The 26,120-nt window shown below is 35.2% G+C and overlaps 1 protein-coding gene across 2 annotated transcripts in view; it reads left to right on the top strand.

Moving 5' to 3' along the window:
- NEDD1 (NEDD1 gamma-tubulin ring complex targeting factor) overlaps window positions 1-26,120 on the top strand; it is a 53,834-nt gene that overhangs the window by 4,980 nt on the left and 22,734 nt on the right. For both annotated transcript variants that reach the window (XM_053585363.1, XM_053585364.1), the window contains exons 3-9: window positions 844-938; window positions 5,329-5,445; window positions 8,597-8,737; window positions 20,390-20,619; window positions 22,129-22,330; window positions 22,702-22,897; window positions 25,892-26,020. In XM_053585363.1, the coding sequence (XP_053441338.1) occupies window positions 844-938; window positions 5,329-5,445; window positions 8,597-8,737; window positions 20,390-20,619; window positions 22,129-22,330; window positions 22,702-22,897; window positions 25,892-26,020 (1,110 nt within the window). The remainder of the gene's footprint in view (window positions 1-843; window positions 939-5,328; window positions 5,446-8,596; window positions 8,738-20,389; window positions 20,620-22,128; window positions 22,331-22,701; window positions 22,898-25,891; window positions 26,021-26,120) is intronic.

Raw genomic sequence — 26,120 nt, 5'->3', positions numbered from 1 at the left:
CCTTTACCTTTCTCCACTGCATTTGTTCACAGACTTGGCTTGCTAAAGGCATAGTTTTAAACTTTATTGATATTTTAATTTATGACTCATAATCAGTCTCTTGGTTATATTATTGTATCCAATAACTTTGGTTTTAAAATACATTGTTCTGTGTCTACTGATTGTTTCACTTACAATTTCTGTAAAATAAAGAAAATATAATTTTTAATTAAAATTAATTCAAATTAACTTTAATTTAAAATAAAGTTAAAATAAAACTCTTCTATAACATGAACAGTTGCTACTGAACCACACTTACATATTTGCTTAGTGACTGTAATAGTCATTCTTAATACATTTAAGATTGAAACATTCTATCATAAAAATTCCAGTCCTGAATAAATATTAGCCTTTATTTTTCTTGTAATGGAAAGATGAAAGACCAGTGTGGATATTTGCTTCCTATCTTAAATTGGTACCAAGTACTGGGTTATTAACAAATAACTATCTTGAACAGTTTTCATAGATTTAAAGGCTGACTGATATTTGCTGATGCTGCTTTTATCATGCTCTCATTCTTGAAGGATAAAATTAGACCTTCTGGTCTACTCTTTAAAAATGGAGTAGTATTTCACATGGGTTAAATAGCTTTCAAGTGATAGCACAGCCAGAAAGGACAGTTCTTCTCTGTAGTATTGACAAGGAGAATTAGTCTTAGTAATTAGTAAACGGACCCATTTTTAAAACCTAGTGTAGGCTGTATTCATTGTTTGTCTTCTTAGTGTGTTTGCTTTTACAGCTGCGGTTCTTATAATAACAGTCTAATGCTGTGGATGGTTTGATGTTCCCTAACTCTTCATTTAGATAACTTCCTAGTGACAGCATCTTCTAGTGGTGACAAAATAGTTGTTTCAAGTTGCAAAAGTAAACCTTTTCCACTTTTAGAGCTTGCTGAAGGGGTAAGTGATTTAGAAATAAAAAACAATCTTAAAAAAAATCTTAGGTTTCCTTGAGTGGTAATTGCTGGTTTATTACGCTGGCAACTAAATATAAAGGTGTTCAAAAGTGTCATTAAAATAATACAGTAGAGAGATCTGCTTTACCTCTTTCATGTTTACATGGATGGAGCTGGAACATATTCTTCTTGGCAAAGTATCTCAAGAATGGAAGAAAAAGTATCCAATGTACTCTATGAAACTAATTTATAGCTTTCATATGAAAGCTATAACCCAATTATAACCTAAGAATCTGGGGAAAAGGGGGAGGGAGGGTGATTGGTGGGACCACACCAGCAGTGCATCTTACAAGGGTACATGTGAAACTTACTGAATGTGCAATATAAATGTCTTAACACAATAACTAAGAAAATGCCATGAAGGCTGTGTTAACCAGTGTGATGAAAATATGTCAAATTGTATATAAAACCAATGCATAGTGCCCCATGATTGCATTAATGTACACAGCTATGATTTAATAAAAAAATTAATTTTAGGATCTAAGAAGAAAATATGAGGTAAGGCACATTGCAAACTTTAAAGCCAAGTTCAAATAAAAATGATCCTTATCTACGTTAAAAAAAAAAAATACAGTAATACTTAAAGGTAGGTATGTGTGTTTATTGAAGCATCTTTAGGTGAAACAATGTTGGATCCTAGAGAAACAGTTGAAGATTTAGATTTTAGTAAAAAAAATTTTCTATTTTCTCCATTTTCCCTCTGCGGGAGGGTCCCTGCTGCTGCCTGTTTTAGGGCTGTGCCCACCGAGGTTGCTTGACTGACCTGATCGTGTGGAATCCTAATGGCACACATTACTTTACTGACCTCAGGCTTAAATCCTCCCTAAAAGATCCGTGTCTGTGGCAGCCCTCTGCTTCAGATTGTCCACTTCATCCTGGTGGACCTGCCTGAACCTCCCGTGCCCTCCTTGAACAGGATGGCTTTGTCAAATGAGCTTTGTTCCCAGGGATTTAAACGAAGCTCTCACTGCCTATTGTTCCCTTATCCTTTTGTTTTTATAAATTAATCCTGCTAATTGAGGGATTAATTCCAGTTTCAGTTCTTGAGTTCCAGTGGCACATACTCCTTCAAAGCTATTGCTTTTTAAAATAGGATAAGGGCTAAGTAAAAACATAAATAATGGATAGGGTTTTTTTTTTTTTTAGGGTCAAAGTTTTTATCACAAATTCTAAATTATTATGAATTATCATAATTTTACATAACTCCGTTGGTAAGAAAACATCAGGACAATAAACTGTAAGCTCAGCTAATTTAAAGAGGGCTTACGTTTTTTTATCAATCTTTTCCTAAAGGTATCCAGTGAGATTGGCTTGAACTTGAGTTCCAACCCTCAGTTTCCCCAGTTGGAGGCTGGGGCAGTGAGAACATCTGCTGAGGGTAAAAATGGGAGTTGAGGCACCCTCACACTGAGTTCAGTAAAATTGAAGCAGAGGACATCCCTGGCTGATAAAAGGCAGATTAAACTCTTGAAGAGCAGGCAAAACATGATAGTCCTCTTCAGGTCTTTGGATCCTGTCATAGATGGTTAACAATCATTTGTTGAATTTAATGTCGATACCAGCACAGTTTTGATTTCCATCTCCACACTATGTATGCTTCTTGTGTACATTATACCTTGGAATCAGTGAATCGGTGTTTGGGACCTTTTCTTTTTAAGTATTAAAAAGATATTGACAAGTGTGACACAATTCTAGGGGTTTTGTGAATGTTCCCAATTAGTTTCTATACTTCTTAGCCCTCATTCTTACAGTTAAGTACTAATGCAGGTGGTTAAATGTGAGATCATTTTGGCTCTAATATTGAATTTACTTTAATTCGCTTTTTAAAATACTTTGTAAGCATTGGTTCTTTTGCTTTTATTAATAATTTTTTGAACATCTTGTTTTGATGACCTCTTCTTTGTAGTCCTTTCAAGGGCTGTTACTCCTGTGGTCTGTGAGGTATTAGATCTTTTCCACTGGGAAAATAAAATTTAATCCTACTTATTTTAAAATTACTTTAACAGTGGAACTTTAGGGTCGTGTTTATTTTCTTTGATCTTGTATTTTACCTTTTTAAGGTAGACAGATTGGTGTTAAAAATATTATTATGGCTATAATAGGCTACTGAATGACCTAGAAATTTGACCAGCTGTCATTCTAAGATTTAAAAAGTTGCACCTCTTGTGTTGTATCTTGGGGGTACAGGGTTCTTGTCATAACTGCATAGCTTCCATTCATTATTTAAATTCATTAGCTACATTAATAATACATTAACATAAACAAAAGATCTTCTATCTACAGCTATAAGTACAGGTTTTGTTCTGATCCCTTAATAATAACTATAGGTCGTTGTAGCAATTGGAATCCCAATATAGTGATCTTTAAGGGACACCATCCTTATCCATTTTCTTTAAAGGCCATTTTCATTGTTCTTAGCACACTGTCCTGATTTGCAGGGACAACCAGATTCTAATAAACCAAAGTCAATTACTAGAATGGTATGTGCAAAAGAATTGTGAATACTGAATACTGAAACGTTGATGTAATGTGCATCCTTCTATTTTTATACATGTTAGTTGATACGCTTGGTCCAAATTTCAGAGCTAGAAGAAGCCTTTGGGGGTGGGGGTTGGTAGTAGGAAGGGACTAGCCACACCCTTTTAAGAACTCTCTTGAGCAGAGGATGTTTTTGAGATGTGTGGTAACAACAGTAGATCTAGTCCTCAACTTTCATCTAGTCCTCACCTTTCAACAGTAGATCTAGTCCTCACCTTCACCTTCTGAAGAAACAGAAGCTCAGAATGGTGAGATGCGTAAGCCTAAATCTACAAGGCTTGCCTTTTAACTAAGTCATATGCTGTTTCCTTTGGACTTCATTTCACTGATTTTTTTTTTCCCCCTATGGCATTCAACTAGAGACAAGAACAATTATTATAACTTTGTAGTGCGTCTGTAGGTAAGTAGGAAAGACTATGCCCCTTTACGTTCTGCGTAGCATAGTTAGTGATGGCACCACCACATAGGTGACATTCATAGATAACCTCTGTATTTAGCCATTTATTTTATAAATATTTATTGAACATGGATAGAGTCTTTAATGAAACTGACATTCTGATGGAGACAGGCAGTCAACTAGCAAACAAATATTCACATGTTGATAAGTTGTTATAGAGAGGACTAAAATTAGATATTGTGACAGCAAGTTACCTTATTGGTCAAGGAAGTCTCCTGAAGAGATGGCGTTCAAGTTGTTGTATGTTGACTAGAAAAAGCCATCCAGTTAGGGTTCAGAGAATTGAGCGGGGAAGGAGAAGAGCTATGTAGAAACCTTGAGGCAAATATGTGGTAGTATGTTTAAGGAATAGGTCAGTGTGGCTGGAGAATTAGTGGATGAGAAAGAACATGGTAAGACTAGGTCCCAGAGAAGTAGGGCTTAGAAAGCCAGCTTGATGGATTTAGAGTTGATTCTAGATGTAGTTGGAAGTCATTAAAGATTTTTAAACAAGGGAGAGACATGATCTGATTTATATTTTTTGAGTTTACCCTGCTTATTGAGGATGCAACATATGAAAGCAGAGGTGGGAATGAAACAGGGAAGTGAAATAGGAGGCTGCTGCCATGGTTGGGTTAGTACTAGTAGTAGCTATAGATAAAGAGGGGCCCATGTGGGAGTTATTTTAGGGTTGACGTTTATGGAACTTACTGATAGATTGCAGGGGGTGGAGAACAAGGAATCAAGCACTATCTGGATTTTTATCTTGAGAGACTGGATGGATGGTGTCTTTATAGAGATGTGAAGAATGTGAGTCAGGTTTTTTGATGTTACGATGTTTGAGACGTGGGCTTCTTGGAGGGAAATTTGCTGGGAGATTTAGAGCAAGTATCTTGACCTCTTCAAAGAACATTCCCCATCTGTAAAATGAGGAGTCTGTACTAGAAATTCTTTAACCACCCCTCTATCTTTAGCATTTTCTGGACTAACAGAGATGTTAAAGAATTTGTTCTATGTCAAATAACTAATTGATTTTAATTTAAGATACTCAGTGGAAATACAAGATAAGGTTTTATCAAGAGGAGGTATGAAGGGCTAGCAGTCCCTGATGGGAAACCAAGACCCCTAGGTGTTTTCTAAGCTTCCTCTGTTGTCACCCTTCTGTGCAAGAGAACAGAATGTGTTTGATTTCCTTGAAGCTTTTGATCCCCTTATAAACTGTTGGAGCCATATGAAAGGTAACTCTGTAGTACAAATATTAGCATGGTTTATTCTACCAATAACTTGTCATATACTCTACAAATGTTGGATGAGAACTGGGTTCACTCTATTAAATTAACTTTTTGTTTTTTTTAAATAGCAAAAGCAGACATATGTCAATTTAAATTCTACATCCATGTATTTGGTAAGCGGAGGCCTTAATAACACTGTTAATATTTGGGATTTAAAATCAAAACGAGTTCATCGATCTCTTAAGGTAAGCAATTTGTTTTTTTTTTTTTTTAATAGTTACAAAAAATGGGAATCTTACAATGTGTTTAGAGTCGTAACCAAACTTTTAATTTTGAGCTTTTATGATAAAAATAAACTGCTTCAGAATTGAAGTGAGATTTGTTAGGGAAAATAAAGATCCTGTTTAACAAAAACTCCTTTTTGTCTTTTTTCTTCCATGTATATCATTAAGGCATTATTATTATTATTATTATTATTATTATTTGTGATTTTTGGCCAGGGCTGGGTTTGAACCCCCCACCTCCGGCATATGGGACCGGCGCCCTACTCCTTGAGCCACAGGCGCCGCCCAAGGCATTATTATTAATGTTTAAAACTTTCTCTTTATTTTTTAACTTAGTTCTGGTCTTGCTTGAGTGAACCAGTTCCTTCATTTCTTTTTCCCCTGAATTATGGTTTGCCATCATCAGGGGTTTTTTAGGGTTCTTTGGGAAGGAGGATACTGGTTTTAGGGTGATATTTAGCATGGCAATCAGAGTTGGGGGTTTGGCTTCTTAGTTCTGTAGTATATTTAGCTGCTGTTGTTTTGTATTATTTTGGTGTGTGTGTTTTTAACTTGGTAATACAATATTTTATAAGATGATTTACTGTTTATAACTTCTTTAAATAGCTTTTTGCAGTTTCAGAACGTAAAAATATTTGTTACAAGAAAGTCTCTGGTTATTTCTTCTTTTAATTCTACTTTTTGTTATTGGGTCTTTGTATTTCTTAGAAGTTGATCTTTAATATTAGTTTTAATTTTTGTCTTTAAAAAAGTTTTAATAATGGAAAATTTAAACCTCTGTATATATTCATACAGAGAAAGATCTTCCTTTAGCCCATCAGCTGTGTCATCATCTGACATCAGCGGTGATCAGCTCATGTTCAATATGGTTTTATCTGTGCACTCACACACTCTCTGACCTCCCACTTCCAGATTATTTTGTAGCAAATGCCAGACATCATTGTCATTTTGGTATATGTCTTAATGTCATTGAGTTAATTCTTACTAGAGAAATGGTATATAGAAAAGTTATTTTCTCCTAGGTAAGTTAAAATATGATCCTATAATTGCTATTTAAGTATTACTTTTAGAAGGTCATTATTTTAGGTTTAGATACGCTTTCAAGAGTCTTAACTCTAAAATCTTTGCTGTGGAAAAGATAGTACATTGGCAGTTGAAAAGTTGCCAGTAATGAGAATAGTTAACTTTAAAAAAAAAAAAAAAATTGAGTCCTTTTGTATGACAACTGCTGTGCCTACAGATATTTATTCTGCTTATTTCAACAACTCTGCGAATTGGGTAGCATTCCTCCTGTGTACAGGTAGAGAAACTGAGTCAGAGATGTTAAGTAACTGGTTCCATGTCAAACAACTAATAATGAAAATGAAATGCAAATCCAGAGATACATTGTTTTGTCTTTTAAATTATGAAATATTTGAATTCAAGGTATTTAGAGGGATACTCCGCTATGAATAGGGAGTCTTAGAGAGTTTGAGAAGAGATTAGGTTCCATGGCCGGTTTTGTCACACAGTGTCACATGTTAGGAATGTCACCTGCCCCATCCCTGGCTGGCACAGTTCTACTCACTTTTCCTTTCTCAGCTTCCCTCTCAGTCCTGATAGTGTTTTCTCTTTTCCTTGAATCCTTAGAGTGCTTTGTTCCTGCATTCATTCCATTAATGAGTCTTTGACTAATTGTGATAGTGGAAAATCTTCCCTTTCACCCTTACAGTCTTCCTCTACAGCCCTCCCTGGGGTTTTAAGGCAATTTCTGGCACTTGCTAGGTGCTTGGTAAATGTTTACTAAATAACTCATTTTCCATAGTTGAAATTAGGACGATACCTGGCTCTTTACAAAGTCATGGACATTGTACTGGACCCCTTGTTCTTTATTTCCCGAACAGGAATGATACACCAAATGTCTGTTATTCCTTTTTTCTTCTCATCAAACGTTTACTGTTGCTGTCTCAAGATATTTGTTTCTTTGATTTAGAAAAGGAATAAAGTGTAAAGAAATCTCTGAAAGTGAAGGACCATTTGAAAAGGAATAGCATAGCTATTCTTGTTATTACACAAATCTAATTTTATTAGATACAGAGGTTAGTCTGTTTATATTACTGAAATATGGTACCAAACTGTTAAAAACTGTCCTCCTAACTCTAATCACTGTTCTGTGCTTCTGCTAGACATCTCTCTAATTTGATGTTGGAAACACAGCCCTTGTGCCCTCAGTTTGTTTGAAAACCAAAAGTTTTGTTTTCCCAAGGTGGATTCATTCCCATTTGGATTTGAGAGCAGCCTGGTATAGTCAAAGGGTGGAGGCTTTGGAGTTTGATGTGGGACTGCACCTGGGCTTATCACTGAGCAGTTAGATGAGCTTGCACAGGTATCTTAGACTTCTGGCATCTCGCGCATCTCATTTGTAAAATGGACAAAATGACCTTGCCTCTCAGGCTCTTGGCACTAACAGGTGCTCAGCAGATGGGAGAAGCCTCTAGTTATTATCTTTCAGACGGGACTTGCCCATTTGTTGTTCTCACTGCTCCATTTTGAAAGGTCTGGCTTCTTTCCCCTTCCCGTGACTTTTGTCCTATCCATTCTTTAAGGTTGAACTCAAGCTTCATGTCTCCCATAAGGCTTCCTCTGCCGGCTCAGTTCACAGTGACATCTTTCTCTTTCCTCTGACACGCTGCCTCCACCGCTCATTTAGCATCACTGTGCCATTTTCCATGATATAAATGTCCTGTCTTCTCACTTGAGCAGTAATACTCTCAAGGGCAGGAGTTCTTATCATAGTCAACTTGTAATAGATGTTATGTGTCAGTGGAAGCAAATCTTTAAGGTAGACATAATGCTTTGCAGAAAATTGCCTTTCCATAATGTCTTTTTTTTTTTTTTTTTTTCAGAGTGCTTGGATCATTATTATGGTTATGTAAAAAAAACCTATTTCCTGAATAGACTTGGTATTCATTAGATAGTTACTCAATTGAATAATTTTTTAAGGTTATTTGGGAAAAATGTTAAAGTAAATATTAGATCGACCAATAGATAATATTTATTATTTACAAAAACATGACAATGGGCTGTTTGAAGGTTATGGGGCAACGCGTTTACTTTCATTTCTCTCTTTCAGGATCATAAAAGTGAAGTCACTTGTGTAACATACAATTGGAATGATTGCTATGTTGCTTCTGGATCTGTTAGTGGTGAAATTATTCTGCACAGTGTAACCACTAATTTGTCTGGTACTCCTTTTGGCCATGGTAGTAATCAGGTACAGTATGGGTTTATTGAAAACAACACTGGTAAAATAGATTTTGAATTATATGAGACAGTGAATTTAGGTTTTAAAATTTTTTAAATGTTTTAAATTTGCGTTTGGCTACCTTGTAAAACTACTAGCTATTTTTTAATGGTAGTATTTAAAAATGTTTAAATAAACTAATTCGTACTAGATTGTGGTCCTTACTGAAATTTGATTATGCAATTTAATTCTAAGACATCCTCTTAGAATATAGCTACAAGATCTGACAATTAAGTTGTGAATTTTGCCACCGTGTGCTTACTTGGAAGCACTGTACAAACAATTCATTAAAATTTCACGACAAGGCGTATCAGTGTCTCACAGCTGTGCTCCTGCTGACGTGTAGTGATGTCTTGCTGAGTGGTGTTCATTATAGTTGCGTGATTTTGTGTGCTGTCGCAAGTCTGTAGGAGCTTGAATTAGAGGAATAAACAAACATTAAATTTCTTGTTAAACTTGGGAGGAGTGGAAGTGAAATCATGCATATGTTAGTTCAAGTTCGTGGGGATAAAGCCCTGAAGAAAAAGAACAGTGTACAAATGGATTAAGTGTTTTTCTGAGGAGAGAGAAAGTGTCACTGATGAAGAGAGGTCAGGGCGGCCAGTAACCAGCAGAACTGATGAAAACATTGTCAGATTCATTGGCTGACTGTGAGAAGCATAGCAGACCAGGTAAACATCGATGGAGAAACGGTTAGGAAAATCTTAACTGAAAATCTTGGCATCAGAAAGGTATGGCTTTTGAATTACAACAACGCACCAGGTCACATGACACTGTGTGAGGGAGTTGTTAGCCAGTGAACAAATAAATGTATTGGAACACCCTCTGTAGTCACCTGATCTGCCCCCCAATGATTTTTTTCATTACCTGAAGATAAAGGAAATACTGAAAGGAAGACACTAAGGGTAATATGACAACAGCTTTGATGGCCATTCCAGAAAAAGAGCTCCAGAATTACTCTGCAGGGTGCACTAGGTGCTGGCATTGGGCACAGCTTTCCAAGGCAAGTACTTCACAGGTGACTGTAGTGACGAGTTTGTGAACTTAATTGTCAGACCGCATATATACTATGTATAGTATATCAAAATATATATAGTTACTCACAGGTTATCCCCAAAATGGCTCTATTTGAAAAACATAAGAAAGTATAAATAACTTACCGTTACTACCATGCTTATTATAAAGTGTGAATGTTTCTTCCTAAATTTGGACAAAATTAAGATGTTAACTATTACCACTTCTATTCAACACTGGGTTAGAGATCTTAGTCAACACAATAAAGAAAAAAATAAAATGTATAAAAGTTTTATTGGGAAAATAAGAAATAAAACTATTATTCACAGATGACACAATATAGTATGTATACATTGCAATGCAGAAACAACCTATAGATTCTTTAAAAAGAATTGAAACTGTCAAAATTATTAAGTGAATTTAGCAGAATTTGTGGTTAAAGGGGCAATATACAAATATCAGCTGCATTTCTCTATATAAGGTACAAGGAATTGGAAATTAAAATTTAACAACAAGAAATGCAATTTATAATATAACATCAAAAAGTTAAATACATAGTAACAATCCAGCAAAACATGCATGACCTCTAAAAGAAAAAGAAAACACTACTGAGAAAAATTAAAAGTCTATATAAATGAAAAGTTTATACCATGTTCATGGAAGAATCAATATTTTTAAGATAGTAATTCTTCCTAAATTGGTCTATAGATCTACTTATTAACATAATACCAATCAAAATCTAAGCAGATATTTTGGTAGAAATAGGCAAGCTGTTTCTAAAATTCAGACAGAAATGCCAAGGACCTTGAACAGTCAAGGCCAAATCAGAAATACTTTGACTTACCACAAAGCTACAATGATCAAAACAGTGAGATTTCATATTAACAGTAGTCAACTAGATTAATAAAACAATGTTTAGAAACTAATGTATACAGTAACCAGTTTTGCAAGGAAGGCAATTCAGTGGAGATAGGTTAATCTTCACAATAAATAATGCTGATGCAATTAGAACCCTATAATCACATCATACACAGAAATTAATTTGAAAGGGGCCATAAGTGACATAAAAGAGAAAAATGAAACAGTAAATCTTCTAAAAGCAAACATAGGATAGTATCATTAAAATCTTAAGGTAAGCAAGATTCTCTAAGAGAACACAAAAGCACAACCATTAATGAAAAGACCAACATATTACAATTAATGTCATTAAATTTAAGAGTTTCTCTTCATTAAAAAAAAGTATTATGAGAGTAAAAAGATAAGACATAACAGAAATAAGATACATGCAACTCTCTTAATTTTGTCCCAGATTTAGGCAGAAACATTCACACTTTATAACAAGCATGTTAGTAACTAAGTTTTTTTTTTTTTTAATAAATATCCTTTATCTAATTAGACAAAATTTATATTGGAAATTTTAAATTAATTAGTTCCTATAATTCATAATTGTTTTATTTCTGTAGCCTGTGTGTATTTTGATAGAAGTTTTTTTTTGCTCCTTTCCTGCTTTTATTCTGCTTATTCTCATCTTTTAGAATGTTTCAAGAAAAACGTTTTAAGTGTTCATTCTTGTTACTCTTTATTACCTTTTAAACATTTAAATAAAATGATTGAATTTTAAAAATTATGTATACATCACTTATTTTTTTCATTGATTCCTATAATTTAATAGGCTTTACTGAGTGCTTTATTATTAAGTGCTGAGGACAAGGCTTTGAATAAGACAGTTTACATTTTAGGAACAGCGATAAACTAGTAAGTGGACAATTAACCAAATAATATGTTGAGTGCTAGAAACACAATAAATTGTAGGATTCCAAGGGAACATAAAGGAGGGGTACCTAACCCATTTGAGAAGAAGTGGGGGAAGTGGGGAAAAGCATTTTAAAGGAAATGATGTCTCAGTGGTAGGCTGAGCAAAAGTCTTGGGTATTTATTTATTTTAATTCTTCTTTTTTTTTTTTTTTTGGTTTTTGGCCGGGGCTAGGTTTGAACCCACCCCATCTGGCATATGGGGCCGGCACCCTACTCCTTGAGCCACAGGCGCCGCCCAAGTCTTGGGTATTTAGATCTGGGGTTAGAGGAGGGAATAGGGCGTGTGCTGAAAATCTCTGTGTATTTGTGTAGCCAGTTCTGGGCAGAAGTTATCACTGCATAGAATACCTACCACTCACTGTGATTCAACGCTGGTCAGTGCTTTATATTAAGTTCTCTCAGTGAGTCTTTGCTACTGGCTTATGAGGTATATGTTGTTCTCATTTTACAAGTGAGAAAACTGAGATTCCAGGACTTTCAGATCTCACAAATCTTAATTGACCATTTTAAATCTCAGTTCTTCAAAAGTGGTGGCATTGTTTTCTTTCTGGCTCAGGAGCAGATGAGTATGTGAGGATCCCAAGCTTTTGGGAACATTGCAGTATTCTCCTTTGCACTGTTGTCTTGTCACCTTGTACAGGAACCCAGCATTTTTTTGTACTTCTTCCTCACATTAAAAGAAGTAACTTTTACAATTCTAGGTGACAGGTTGCCGTACTGATGATTTTACAGAGGAGTTTCTCTGATTGCTTTGCATAGGGAAAATGGAATTATATTTATCTTCTAATTTAGGGAAACAGTAATGCTTAAAGGTTTTCTCTTCTTTAAAGTCAGGTAAGCCAGAACTTGAGATTTTTGTGTGCCTGCTGCCTCCTTTCTGGGCAGTGTGCCTCTCTGTGCGATCTCGTGGTGCAGCTTTACTCCTAAGGAGTGGGGGGAGTACAGCCCCTTAGCTGCCGGAGTGACCGTGAACAAGTCACTTAACTCTAGGCCTCCTCCTCATCTGTAAAGTGAGAATGGTAATATACTTTCAACAGGACCTTTTATAATGTCTAAATCAGATTGCGAATGTGTTTATCACAGTGCCTAACATTGGGTAAGAGGGCAATGAACATTAGTTGCTACTGTGAGCTTTTAGTGAATTGTAGTACCTATCCACTAACGTATCTTTTTTGTTTTTTTGAGACAGTCTCACTATGTCGCCCTAGGCAGAGTGCTGTGGTATCACAGCTCACAGCAACCTCAAACTTTTGGGTTCAAGCCATTCTCTTGTCTCAGCCTCCTGTGCCACCATGCCTACTAGTTGTTCTGTTTTCGGTAGAGACAACAACCCATTAAACAGCTTTTGTGATTTACTTCTCCAAACTGGTTTGAACATCTTTCAGTTTAATGCATTCCTTCTAAACCCAGCCATAACTTGACCTTAGTAATACTATTTTGTGTTTTTAGACCAATTAGAATAAGAAGAGCATTAAAGTAAGTGAAGAAAAAGACTGGATGGAGTGTGTTATGTTTTTCCCTTTGTTATTGGAACAAATAGTTACATTTTGTATAGTGTATTATTTCATTTTTCTCTGATAAGCTATACCACCTTTACAGACTACATGAGCTAGGAGATAGAATTTGGCCTCTGTGTATGTAAGGATGCAGTCCCAGTTTTCTTAGGAAAGTCATGGTTTTTTTGATTCTGCACACCATGTTTCCCTTTTACAGCCAGCGTCATTGGAATCTTTGGAGTTTATTTTAATTAGTTTTTTTTTTCCTACAAGCAATTGACAAAAGCATAGAATTGCTACTTGAGCATTCATTATTAAAAATTACGAAAATTTCTTAAAATTTGTTTAAGTTTTATAAATACATGCAATATTTGTTTCTTAAATTTAAACAGTGTTTATAAAAAATTCAGGTCTGTCAAAAAGTTGATATAATTGCATCTCAACACACTGGTACTCAGCCCAATTTCTATGTTGATCAGTTTTACTGTAGATAGAGTCTGGGTTATTGAGCAAAATAGTAGGCAAGGCGCATCTATGAATAAATTATTATTATTTTTTTCTATGAACAGTCAAAGATTTGAAATCTTTAAGGCTCATGTCTGTAATCTTAGCACTCTGGGAGGCTGAAGTGGGTTGATTATCTGAGACCAGCCTGAGCAAGAGCGAGACTCCATCTTTTAAAGTAGCATTGTGGTGGGTGTCTGTAGTCCCAGCTGCTCATGAGGCTGAGGCAAGAGAATCGCTTGAGCCCAGGAGTTTGAGGTTGCTGTGAGCTATGAGGCCATGGCTCTCTACCGGAGGGCAACAGACCGAGACTATCTAAAAAAAAAAAAAAAATTTACCAAATTGGTTTCTTAGTGAAAGTGACAAAACCATAGAATCTCATAGTATCTGCATCATATTGAATTTCATATCAGAAATAAAGATTTCCTGAATGTATTGACAATCATACTTCAAAATGTCTGAGCTGAATAGAAGCTATTTGTTTTATGTGGATTGTCATGTCTTTCTACAGAGGAGGAAGAAGCTCGCTGCTTCTGCAGAGCTGCCGGGCCCAACAGCCTTCTCAGATTGCCCGTGCACATCACTGTTCGGCAAGTTCAGCAGCTTAGGCTCACAAATCGCTCACCCAGTGTCATGCCTTTCTCAGACTGCAGCCTTTTCCCAAGCAGTTGAAAATGTCAATCTATTTTATTGATTCCTTAGATTAAAAAATGATCTTTAAATGTAGCTGGTTTTCTGAGGGATTTTAAATACAACATGGTTCAATATATGTTAAATCCATTTTAGCTTTCTTAAGTGAAACTTTTGATGTTTCATGTATAGATTTTGTAAGCATTAGAAGCTCCTTGAGTATAGAGATCTTGGAAATGTAAATAATGATTGATTACAGTTTTAAAAATAATTATTTTATCAAGAATGAGTTTAATTTGGTTTATTTAGTTATGTTTATACCTGAATTTCAGCACCCAAAAAGTTTGACTGACTATAGCGTCTTGTATCTATAAGAGGTCTTCATGTAATACAGGAGTATTGGTATGAAATGTTTATGTGGTAACATACTCTCTGTATATTTCTGTTGTGTTTGAATATACTTACTCTCCTATATATTATATTCTTCAGTTTTATAATTGACCTGTAAGCATGAATTAACTGTAATCTATATTTATATATACTTCTTAAAGGCTAATTATTTGCCTTCTATTTTTCTTTTCCAGTTTTCTTTTAAAGGAAGGTTAGTGAAATATTTTTTTATAGTGTTTTTGTGCACAGCTCTGTCTTCTGTGTGGTTTATACGTGTATAATCATTATATTGGTCTAATCCTGTTTTCTGATTATCTCATTAGTGATCTGTCCCAATTATTCTCATCTCCTTACTCTTCATTGTTCATTTCCACTGTTGACGTAAACATTTCTCTGTTGTTTTTTGCTATTTTCCAAATTTTTATAGTAACAACGAGCACTGTATGTTACTGTTTTTGTGAGTATGTATCTTCTGCTTTTGACTTTTTCTTTGAGAGTGTAAGTTCCTTCAGCGTGTTTTAGTCGTGAGTTCATTTTCTTTCCATGAGGAGCATAAGTATGTTACTCTGTTACCTTTGGTCTCAAATGTCTGGTGATAATTTATTTTTTTCCTTATAATAAATCAGTTTTTCTTTTTTCCTTGATGTTTAAAGGCTTTATTTTCTTTAAGGTCCATTAATTTTACCAGAATGTCTTGATCTTGGTTATTCTATATTGCTATTCTTAGATGTATAGTATATTATTTAATACGTGGTTTCAAATCTTTTTTTATTTTTTTGGAAATATTTCTTATAGTTTTTAGTATTTGTTCTTTATCTTTGTGCTTTTTGTTGTTTTTATTGTTTTTATATCCTCTTTGCTTACTTTCTAATGGTTTATCACTTTCAGGTTTTTTAGAGTTTTTCCTTATTTCTTCTTGATTTTTAAAAATCTTTCTTTTTTATCTATCTTTAAGGTATTGTCCTTAAAGGACAATATTAAGGTATTTATTCTTGGATTCTTTTTAAATTAGCCTTCATTTTTGAAGAGACTTACAATTTCTAATTCTTTTCCAAGTTCTGACATCTTATTTCTGCATTCTCTCATTCTAATTTAAGTTGTTTCTTAATGCCATGTATTATTTTTTGTTCTTTTGGCCACTTGTTGACAGTACTTTTCTCCTTTTTTCTCTTTCTTTTCATAATAACTTTGTGCGGGATTTATCTGTGAAATTAGTTTCTCTGAACTTCTGGACAGAGATGAGTCTTAGGATTTCTTTAACCTACAGAGCTCTCTCTTGTTTTCCGATAGTTTTTATTTTGTCTGTCTGTTTTCATGACAGTGCTTTCTTAGATTCCCTGGCACTATTCTGTTCTCCTGCCTGCATGTGGACCTTTGTCCTTAAGGTCTGTCACTTTCCTTGTGTTCGGGTTTGCTTCCTCTCCCAGAAGTGTCTCTGCAGGATGGGGCCCTAACATGGGAGGGATGCCCTTTGGCTGGTCAGCTGTGGTTATTCACTGGGGCTAAACTACTCTTGCCCTCCAGACCTTTTACATAGACCTTCTGACTCAGTGGGTATTCCTGGTTTTGGCTGATCTCGTAAATTAAACATCATGCTTTTCTGTATAGCCTTTTGGCTATTATGGGCAGCTTTGTTCTTAGATCTGTTTCAGATTTTTTGTTATTTCCCTCTGCTTCTTTCTGCACAGGCACTAAAATCGTGAAGGATTTGTGGATGTTAATTGTTTGACTTAGCAGCCTGTATTTTGGGTTTCATGGGAATACCTATTCTAGTTTTGTTGTAAATGTTGTGCGTGGGATTTTAGATTTGTTATTTAGTGTAACAGTGTACACGCCACCAATTTGATGATTCACTGGGAAGATTCACAGGACTCAGAGCTACGATTTATGACATTGAAAGGATATAAAGTAAAATCAGGAAAAGGAAAATCTGATAGGGTGAAGTCTGTGGGAAACCAGGAACGCGGTAATCCTCCAGCATCGAATTATGACATGTACGAAACATTATCTACCAGGGAAGCATGTTGGAGATTCATTGCCGTGGGTTTTATTGGGGACTTTTTACCAAGGTACCCTCTGCCTAGTATATACCAAAATTCCATACTCTCAGAAGGAAACTAAGCATTCAGCTATATACCATGTCTTTTCACAGTTTCAGTACAGTGAGCCACTCTTACCAGTTAGGATAGTGGGAACATTCCCAAAACCCAAGTTTGCGGATCCTAGCCAAGGACCAACTAGCAGGGCTTTCTAAAGATAGGTATTCTCAAGCCTGCCTTTTTCCACACTTAAACATACACATGTGCATGCTTACACAGGAATTAAAGGAGATTCAAAAACTTTGCCACTGCTGTAACCAACGTTTTCTCAGACTTCCCCTATTGGAAGGATTTTAAGCAAGAGAAAAATGTGTTCTGATTTCCAGTTTTGAGGATGTTACTTCTGCATTAGAGTGAAGGGTGGGTAGTGAGCCACTGAGAACGGAAGTAGGATGACTGTGCACTGGCTCAGGTGACAGATGATGGGAGCTTGAACAAAGATGCTGAGAACCAAGGAGAGGGAGGGGCGGAATCAAAGGAATACCATATGTGTTTGTGTATACGTAGTATGTGAGTATATAGGTTTACATATGTGTGAATATAGTATTTATCTTTGTATTATTTTCTGCAGCTTTATAATGTCTGTTAAGGAGATAATATGAATGTATGTTCTTATGTATGCAATGGGAAGGCTTCTCTAAGTATAACAAATTTATAAGTCATTGGGAACAAGTTTGATTAAATATATAACTTCATAAAATTTAAAAATACAAGACAACAAAATTCAACCCAAATAAAAGGAATTAGGAAAAGCACTGAAAAACTATGGGAGCATTAAGAATTAACATAGTAAGAACTGTTGCAAGTTAAAAATCTTAATAGCCTAATAGAAAGTAGGCAAAGTAAATTAATGGGAAATTCACAAAAGAAGATGAACTTTTAGTATTTTTCAACCAAGAACCTTGAAGGTATGAATAGCAATGAAATACAAATTCCTTCATGAATTAGCAATATTTTAAAATGATAGTAGAGCACTTGGAAATTAGAAGGAACCTAAATGTCTGATATTATATTATTTAGATAAATTGATATATTCATGCATCCATGTATTATCCAGTTCTTAAAATTATGTAGGAGAAAACACTAATGACATGACTATTTATAATAGCAAAGCATGATCCCTTGTTTTCTATTGATACTCTGTTAAATTTACACACATGTATGTATACACAGAAAAATGCTTAAAGGATATGCCCGCCCCCCCCAAATATTAACCAGTTTCTCTTTAGGTGGTGGGATTAGGGATGATTTTTATAATTTTCCAAATATCTATAGTAGGGGTTGGCAGACTATGACCTGTGGCTGGCCATTTATGTATTGTCTGTAACTACTTCAGTTGTACAACAGCACGGGCTATTTCTGACCTTCTGCGAATAAGTTTGCCAACTTCTCATTTGTAGTGAGTAGTATACTTTTTATATTTAGAAACAATCTCCCTCCTCTACAGATACACAGATTCTTACATATTGATGATGTATCGTGTTAAAAAAAAAAAAAAGCATTGTTGCTTATAGCGCTGGGATTATTTTTTTCCTCATAAGCTTCTTGATAGTATTTTTTTTCTTAGAAATTGTTTAGTCCAGAACAAGATGGAGCTTGGTAAGTGCTACCAGTACCCAAAAGGAGTTAATATTTATTTTAAATATAATTTGGTAGATCAATGTTTTGTTTATCCAGGGTTATTAACTAATATCTTAATATTCTAAAGAGATGATCTGAAGTTCAGAAGTGAAATTCTGTTAATATTATCAAAGAGATAAAGGGGATACATTTAAAGAAGTCAGGGTGGTTGGTTGGACGGTGCACATGCACGTGTGAGACACAGTGAGTAAGAAGGTGTGAGCCTGTGAGAACAGGGAGACGGCTCTTGTGTGCCTGGTTCTGTGCACAATGCTCTTTAATCCTCAAAACAATCTTGACAGGTGAACAAGAGTGTTTTCTGTTTGTAAATGAAAACATTGAGGTTTGTAGAGTTGAGAGTGTCTTAAGTCCTGCAGAGTTTGAGTGTCTACCTGAGGCCTATCTGAGTGGAACATTTATGGTTCCTTTAGCTTTTTTTCCTTAATGAGTTGCCTTGGAGGTCCCAAGAACTTGAAGCAATATATGGAATTTTGGTTTTGACTTTTTTTTTTTTTTGCCATTTTTGGCTGGGGTTGGGTTTGAACCCACCACCTCCAGTGTATGGGGCTGGCAATCCTACTCCATTGAGCCACAGGCGCCACTCGGAATTTAGGTTTTGACTTAATCAAGAAATACATTTTTGTTATTCACAAAGTTTTATTATGTAAAGGAGTAAGCTCTTTGTTTCCGACTATGTTCAAGGAGATTCTGGGTGTCCATATTTTCAGGATGTTTTAGGCGAATTCCTGCTGTGGCTAAGAGGTTGAACTTCAGGAATTTTGAGAATCCACCCAGTTTTATGATTTTATGGTTTCAGTTCTTTTTAAATTTTACTTGTACATTTAATCCATATTTAGATTGTGTAAAGGACTATAACAGTCTTTTAAAATGAATGCTTTGCCTTCTGTTTTGATAGGTTTCTGTATGGCTTTAGAAACATTAATTATGTCTCTTAGATATTCAAGATTCATGTAATTTTTCTTGAATGTAGAGCAGATGAAAGATTTGTATATTCAAGTGGCATGCTTTTTCTCAACAAAGATAAAAACCATATAAGTCAACATTTTATCTCCGTACTTTAGCCATATGAAAATAAAGGAGCCAAATTTAATGGATTAACATATAAGTACTATTGCCTGGTAACTAATACTCCTTTTGTTTTCTTAGAATTTGTTTTATGTTATTCCTAAACATTTGTTGGGGGCTAATAGTTTTATTTTGAAACATCTTAGAAGTAAGTAGCATATGAATTTGTGGGTGAAATTAGTTTAAACGTGAAGTACTTAATTCTCAGAACAGTAAACAATAACATCAGTATAAGTTTGAAAGCAACATTTCAGTAAATGTAGATAAAACTCAGCCAGTTTTAATCTAAGACCTGTTTATTCAAACTGGATCTTTGTTTGTACTGAAGCATAGAAACTAGAAGAGAGAGGTGTCTCTACTGTCCCCAGAGATGAGGGTTTAGAGAGAGGCCAGCATTGCCCTCGGGCTGATGCTTTTGCAAGAATGGATACAGTACTTCCCCAGTCTAGAGTGTGGCCAATTTGTCCTTTGCCGTTTAATTTTTTATCACACTTCAAGCCTTGAACTGTCTGTACCATCGGATTCTTAGATTCAAATATATCTAAATACCTAAAATATATATAGAAAACAAGAAATATTATTACTTATTCTCTCTCTCCATTCCCTTATACTTGTTTGTGACTTGACTGTAACTGGGCCTTTTATTTATGGGAATGTTCTAACCCTTTTGAATTAAGATAAACTATCCCAATGAATTGTATTTTTCCTCTGAAAGAGGGAGACTGAGGTTGCTATTTTCCAAGATGATAAAATGGGAACAAATATTTAATTAACAGAATACTGCTATGTTTCACAGTCAAGTCCACTAAATGATATCATAGTTGTCATGATTGAAACCTGTCACTTTATAAACCAGAGAAATCCTAAACCCCATGTGAATAGTTTGGTTGGCTATTATTTATATAGTTTATAGAAAATGTCTTTATGAATCTTATAATTGCGTAAAGTTTATTCTTTTATTTTCATAGTCTGTACGGCACTTGAAGTACTCCTTGTTTAAGAAATCCCTACTGGGCAGTGTTTCGGATAATGGAGTGGTAACCCTCTGGGATGTGAATAGTCAGAGTCCGTACCATAACTTTGACAGTACACACAGAGCTCCAGCATCAGGCATCTGCTTCTCTCCCGTCAATGAATTGCTATTTGTAACTGTAGGCTTGGATAAAAGAATCATTCTGTATGATACTTCAAGTAAGAAGTAAGTAGTGTGATATGCTCATTTCTTAATTTAGTAATGAAGTTATTTCATTAGCAGATTTATGTGATTTGTGTAGAGCTCTGATTAATGTCTGGGGATCTGAAGTTTATATACTTGATATACCTAGCAAGATAAGAATTTTTTTTTTTTTCTTCTAATGCAACGCAAAGTAGATGGGGCATGGATTTTTTTTTTTTTTGGCTGGGGTCGGGTTTGAACCTGCCACCCCCAGTATATGGGGCTGGTGCCCTACTCCTTGAGCCACAGGCACTGCCGGGGCATGGGTTTTATTCTATATACTTCTAGGACATGAATGTTGAGGAATAGCATATTAATAACTTCACATCTGTATTTTAGCATACATGTTATTCTTTCTTAACACAACTAAACATTTGTTTTTAAAGCAGTGTGATTAATTTGCTTTAGAACTGATTTGTTATCTAGAGCAAGTTTCTAATCTGTGGCCCTCTTGGGTTGGATGATTCTTTGCTGTGGGGGAGGGAGGGTCTGCCTTGGGCATTGGAGGACAGTGAGCAGCATCCCTGGCCTCCACCCACCGAATGCCAGTAGTGATACCTAAATTGTGTCCTGATACTGTCAGCTATTGCCTGCATGTAAAATGCCCTAGTGGAGAAACACTGAAACACTGATCTAGAGCACGGGAGACGTAATCTGAGCATTTGGGCCCATTGTCCCATCTTCAGTTGTAGGTGTGCTTGGTTAGCTAAAAAAAAAAAAAAAAGCTAAACTCAACTAAAACAAAAGAGCTGCAGGAGAGCCGCTGTTGTATTCAAGACATCTAACTATGTAAAGATCATGGGGAAGATTAACATTACAATGAAGGAAGGTCTCACTGTCAGCCCATGTTAATGACATTAGAATTTTTACTGTTACTTAATTTACTCTCTTTTTTTGGACTAATTTCCTGAGAACCCCAAGAGTTAGCAAATCATTATTCTCTTCTCCCAGACACACCAGCACAGAGCCCAGCTTCAGCAGATGAGTATCCATCTTTCTGCATTAGGTTTTGAGCCACACGAACTCTGTTCCTCTTAGCTTTTTGGTCGAGAGATGGACAACTAAGAATAAAGTAGCAGCTGCTCCCCTGTGAAAGGTCATGGTCCTCTAGAGGCCCACACGGGTCATCAAATGGAAAGTGGCTACTTAGAGCCTCCTCAGCCCTGAGGCGAGAACCTGTTTGTGTAGTAGTAACACACAGGAATTGTCACACTCTTAGAAATAGGTACTGCCTTTAGAAGATACAGAACGCATCTCTTGGACAAGAATAGGAAAATAGGTTGGGACGTCCAGCAGTTCTTTATGTGCCATTTTATTAGGAATGTCTCGAAGTCAGATTCTCACATTCTGCTTTAAACAATTGGGATCTGTATGCTGTTTGCCTAGTTCTAAGTAACTTTGTTTTTTGTGTACAGCGTTTTATATGTTAGGTAAGCTTTTACAGCTGTATATACTAACGCGTCTGCATACACTTGGTTCTACTTTCTGAAGGGTAGTGAAGACTTTAGTGGCCGACGCGCCTCTAACTGCAGTAGATTTTATGCCTGATGGAGCCACTTTAGCTATTGGATCTTCCCGTGGGAAAATATATCAATATGATTTAAGGATGTTGAAATCACCAGTTAAAACCATCAGTGCTCACAAGACATCTGTGCAGTGTATAGCGTTTCAGTACTCCACTGCTCTCAGTAAGGTGAAATATTTTCTCTTCTGCATTTTTGATTTTACTAAATAAATCTAACTCAGAATATGGAAATTATATGCTATCAATTAAACTGTGTAGTTTTGCTTTGTAATTGTTTTTATATCACAGCATTTTAGATAATTTTAGTAAAAACCATTTGATGCTTAGTTTTAAGTTTTTGGTACTTAATTTGCATATATCCTCTCTTCAAAACTATTTTAAGAGTTTTTTGGTTCACAGGGAAGCTCAGCTCCACCAGCAAGCTTAAGATTTGTAAGGGGAAAAATTTATTTTTTAATTTAACAGGGAATTTATGAAATATTAATGTGTAGTATGAAACATTAGTAACGTGAGCTTTAAAATATTTCATTCCATTTCAGTCAGGTTTAAATAAGAGCTGTTCAAATAAGCCCACGGCAGTGAACAGACGAACTGTGAGTGTGAGCAGCACTAGTGGAGGAGTGCAGAATTCTGGAATTGGCAGAGAGGCAGCCACCACATCCGTTGCTACCGTTCTGCCACAACCCATGACAACAGTTGTGGGGAAAGGAGCGGTTGCTGCTCAAGACAAAGCAGGTAAGTGTTGCTTACATATCATATTTGGGGGAGGGGGGGTTCTTCCATATATACATAATTATTATTTCAGAACCTAGAACTCAACATTCACTTGAGTATTTAGGGAAAAATATTGTACTAGATGTTATTGAAGAAGTGAAAAGTTTAACTTTAGGTATAAATTTCAAGAAAGTCAACAAAAAGGCAATTACTTTATTTAGCTGAACTGTTAAGAGAAATATTATCTTAAAAACTAGAATGAGGCCAACTCCAAAATTATTCATTGTTAACACTACTACATTCATTGTGTAGACTTTTCATTGTGTCTTCAGATTAGTGGAGATATGAAAATTTGACACTTTCATTATAATTTGATCTCCTAGTTTTAAAAAAAGTTATTAATGGCTCCTTTTATTTTTGTATTTCAGAGGAAAGTCAAGTGATGAATATTTTTTAAATACTGAATAGTACCTGGCACATATCAAGCAGTCTATTTGTAGTTTGTTAAATAAAAATAAATGGAAATATTGCAGGTTTTGAAATGATTTCTTCTACTCTGATAATCAGATTGATGAGATGGTTCTGAAACAGTAATTCATTTTAGACTTTATGAAGGTATAATGATAAGCTTCCGATACTTATTGTATTCTGGGCCCACACTAAGGATCATATTGTGTAAAATTGTGAAAATGTTTTTTGTTTTTATTTTAAGAAGTTATGCTGCACTGTCAACAGATATTTTTAAAAGTCTACCTGTATCCTGGTATGTTTCCAAAATATGCTAGCTAGAAATACATGTATCTATGTCTTTTTAAATTTTCATAGTAAAGTACTTGGGCAAAAATATTTGTTGGTGTCTTCTGAGTTTGCTGTTTAAAAGTAGAAGCAAAACTTTAATTTTTTGACCTTGATAATATAGAATAGTTTAAAAAATAGTAAATTTCCTGTGATAGATATCTATATAATCCTAATATAAAAGTCATTATACATAGAAAAATATTAGGTCCTAGAGAAAAAATTGTTTTTGAAATATAATTTTGGATGATGTCAGCCCCAAAATGTTCAATAAGCTATATTATGAAAGTTCATGTTATTTTCAAAATCATTTTACAATGTTAATTTTATTTATAATCTTTAAAATTAAACAAAATATTCTCTCATTTGGTATAAATTCTCTGAAGTTTCTCCTTCAGAGAGCTTTAATTCATGAGCTTTAATGAGGAAGCTCTTACTGAATAATGATAACATTAATTAGGAAATGAAAGACTTGGGTCTGCTGGGTCACTGATTAGTGATTACTCTTGGTAAAGTCCCAAAATTTCTAGCAAAATGAGTGTGTGTTCTGTCCCTGCAAACAGATTTTATTAATTTCATTTCGAATGACCAACTTAGTGAAAAGTTTTAACACTAGTACAAAGAACTCTTGAGCTTTGCCCTTTCACAGAATCACTGCTTTATAAATTTTATGAATCTTGCCACATTTGCTTAGTCATTCTGTTTCAAATACACACACATATATTTTTCTTTCCTTCTGAAACATTGAGAGTCGCTTTATTTAGTCTCAAGTCTGTCACTTCCTATAGGGTGGTTTTAGGCAATTTTCTTACCCTGAATCTCACTTTTTTCTTCATATGCTGGGACAATATTTAGCTCTTAAGGTCATGTGAATATGAGAGAAGATGTGTCAGAAGTGCCTGGCACATGGTAGACACTCAGCAGATTATAGCATTGCTAGTATCATTGTCGTCATCTTGGTCATCATCGCTTTTACTATTATTTTAAGCTTTGTGTAAGATTAATCTAAGGGTTGAAAAAAACGTATGTTGCTTCAACTTGAAGGTGTCCTAATTTAGTTATTCAAAAGAACTTCTCACATTTTGCTGGTGCTCATTTTTGATAGGAAACAGCTATGTTAAAAAATAAAAATATAAGACTTTGGCACTATTTGCAAATGATACCAAACATCTGTTTCCTAAAATTTCAGAGGCTGGAGTTAAGATATTCAAACTGGAAAAAAATGAGAGGGAATTTTTTCACTATAGCAACTTAATTCTTAGTGTAATCATTCTCCAGCAATGAAACAAATTATTCTGTTTTATTTTAGCTTTCTAACAGGTGTTATTAGAAAAGTTTACTTCATGAGCTGCTCTGGGGCATTTTGGGTATGCAGGGTATTCTTTGTTTTCATCTCAAGCTTTTCAGTTTTCATTTCCAACTGAGATGCCAAATGAAATACTTTTGAAAATGTAGCACAGTAACATGTTGCCAGTTCAGATCCCAGACTTTCCTCCAAGTGTTTGAATCTCACGAACTCAGTTCTTATCCTAGTAATGAGTGGGAAGCTATTGAGCCTGCCGGGCTCCACATTGCTGCCCGAGAGCCAGGCATCCTGTATGGCCAGCAAATGCAAACTGCTGCTGCCTCTTCATTGTGGTCTACCCTGCTGTTCTGTATAAGTTTGATACGTGATTGCCTTCCTCTTAGTAAACTACAGAGGTTAGTGAAGTCATTTGAGATCAGTAATGCTGAGGGCAATGTTAAGTTAACTCATGATAGTGAAGAAAAAGTCAGAAAAGGGAAACAAAGAGTCCCATTCATTCTAAGTTGGGGAAGAGAACTAACTGTCATCGAATCCTGCTGTATGTTAGGCATTGCACTGTGTGTCTTGTGGACATTTTTTTCAGTCATTTGTGGATGATCATAAGAGTCAAAAGTAAGTTGTATTCAGTATACTTGAGAGTGCAGCAAAGTACATATATTATTTTAGAACATTTTCATCAAAGGAGCTAAAATAAGATGTTGGTAGTGAACAAATAAGCGATTTGCTTTTGAGGAACCCCTCATTCCCTGAAACTCCTGGTTTGCTTAGCTCTTACTGTTTGTTCTTTTCTTTTCCTGATAAAGTTTTAATATTACCAGCAATGTGGGTAATGCATTAATTTTTACAACCTAGCTTCCGATTGTGAAATTTATTAAGATGTATTAACACTTATTTTTATATCTAATTCCTATTAGGTTTGCCTCGAAGCATAAATACAGATATTTTATCTAAGGATACAGACAGTGGAAAAAATCAGGATTTCTCCAGCTTTGATGATACTGGGAAAAGTAGTCTAGGTGACATGTTCTCACCTATCAGAGAGGGTGAGTTTGCTCAGATCAGGAGATCATATTTTTTTGTAACGCTGGTAGTTTTTACATTTTTATTCTGGCTAAAAGTTGTGGGTAGTAGCTTCAGTCTAAC

This window comes from Nycticebus coucang, chromosome 3, assembly GCF_027406575.1.
Source record: "Nycticebus coucang isolate mNycCou1 chromosome 3, mNycCou1.pri, whole genome shotgun sequence".
In the NCBI taxonomy this organism is placed as follows: Eukaryota; Metazoa; Chordata; class Mammalia; order Primates; family Lorisidae; genus Nycticebus; species Nycticebus coucang.
This window is presented reverse-complemented; position numbering and strand designations above follow the sequence as displayed.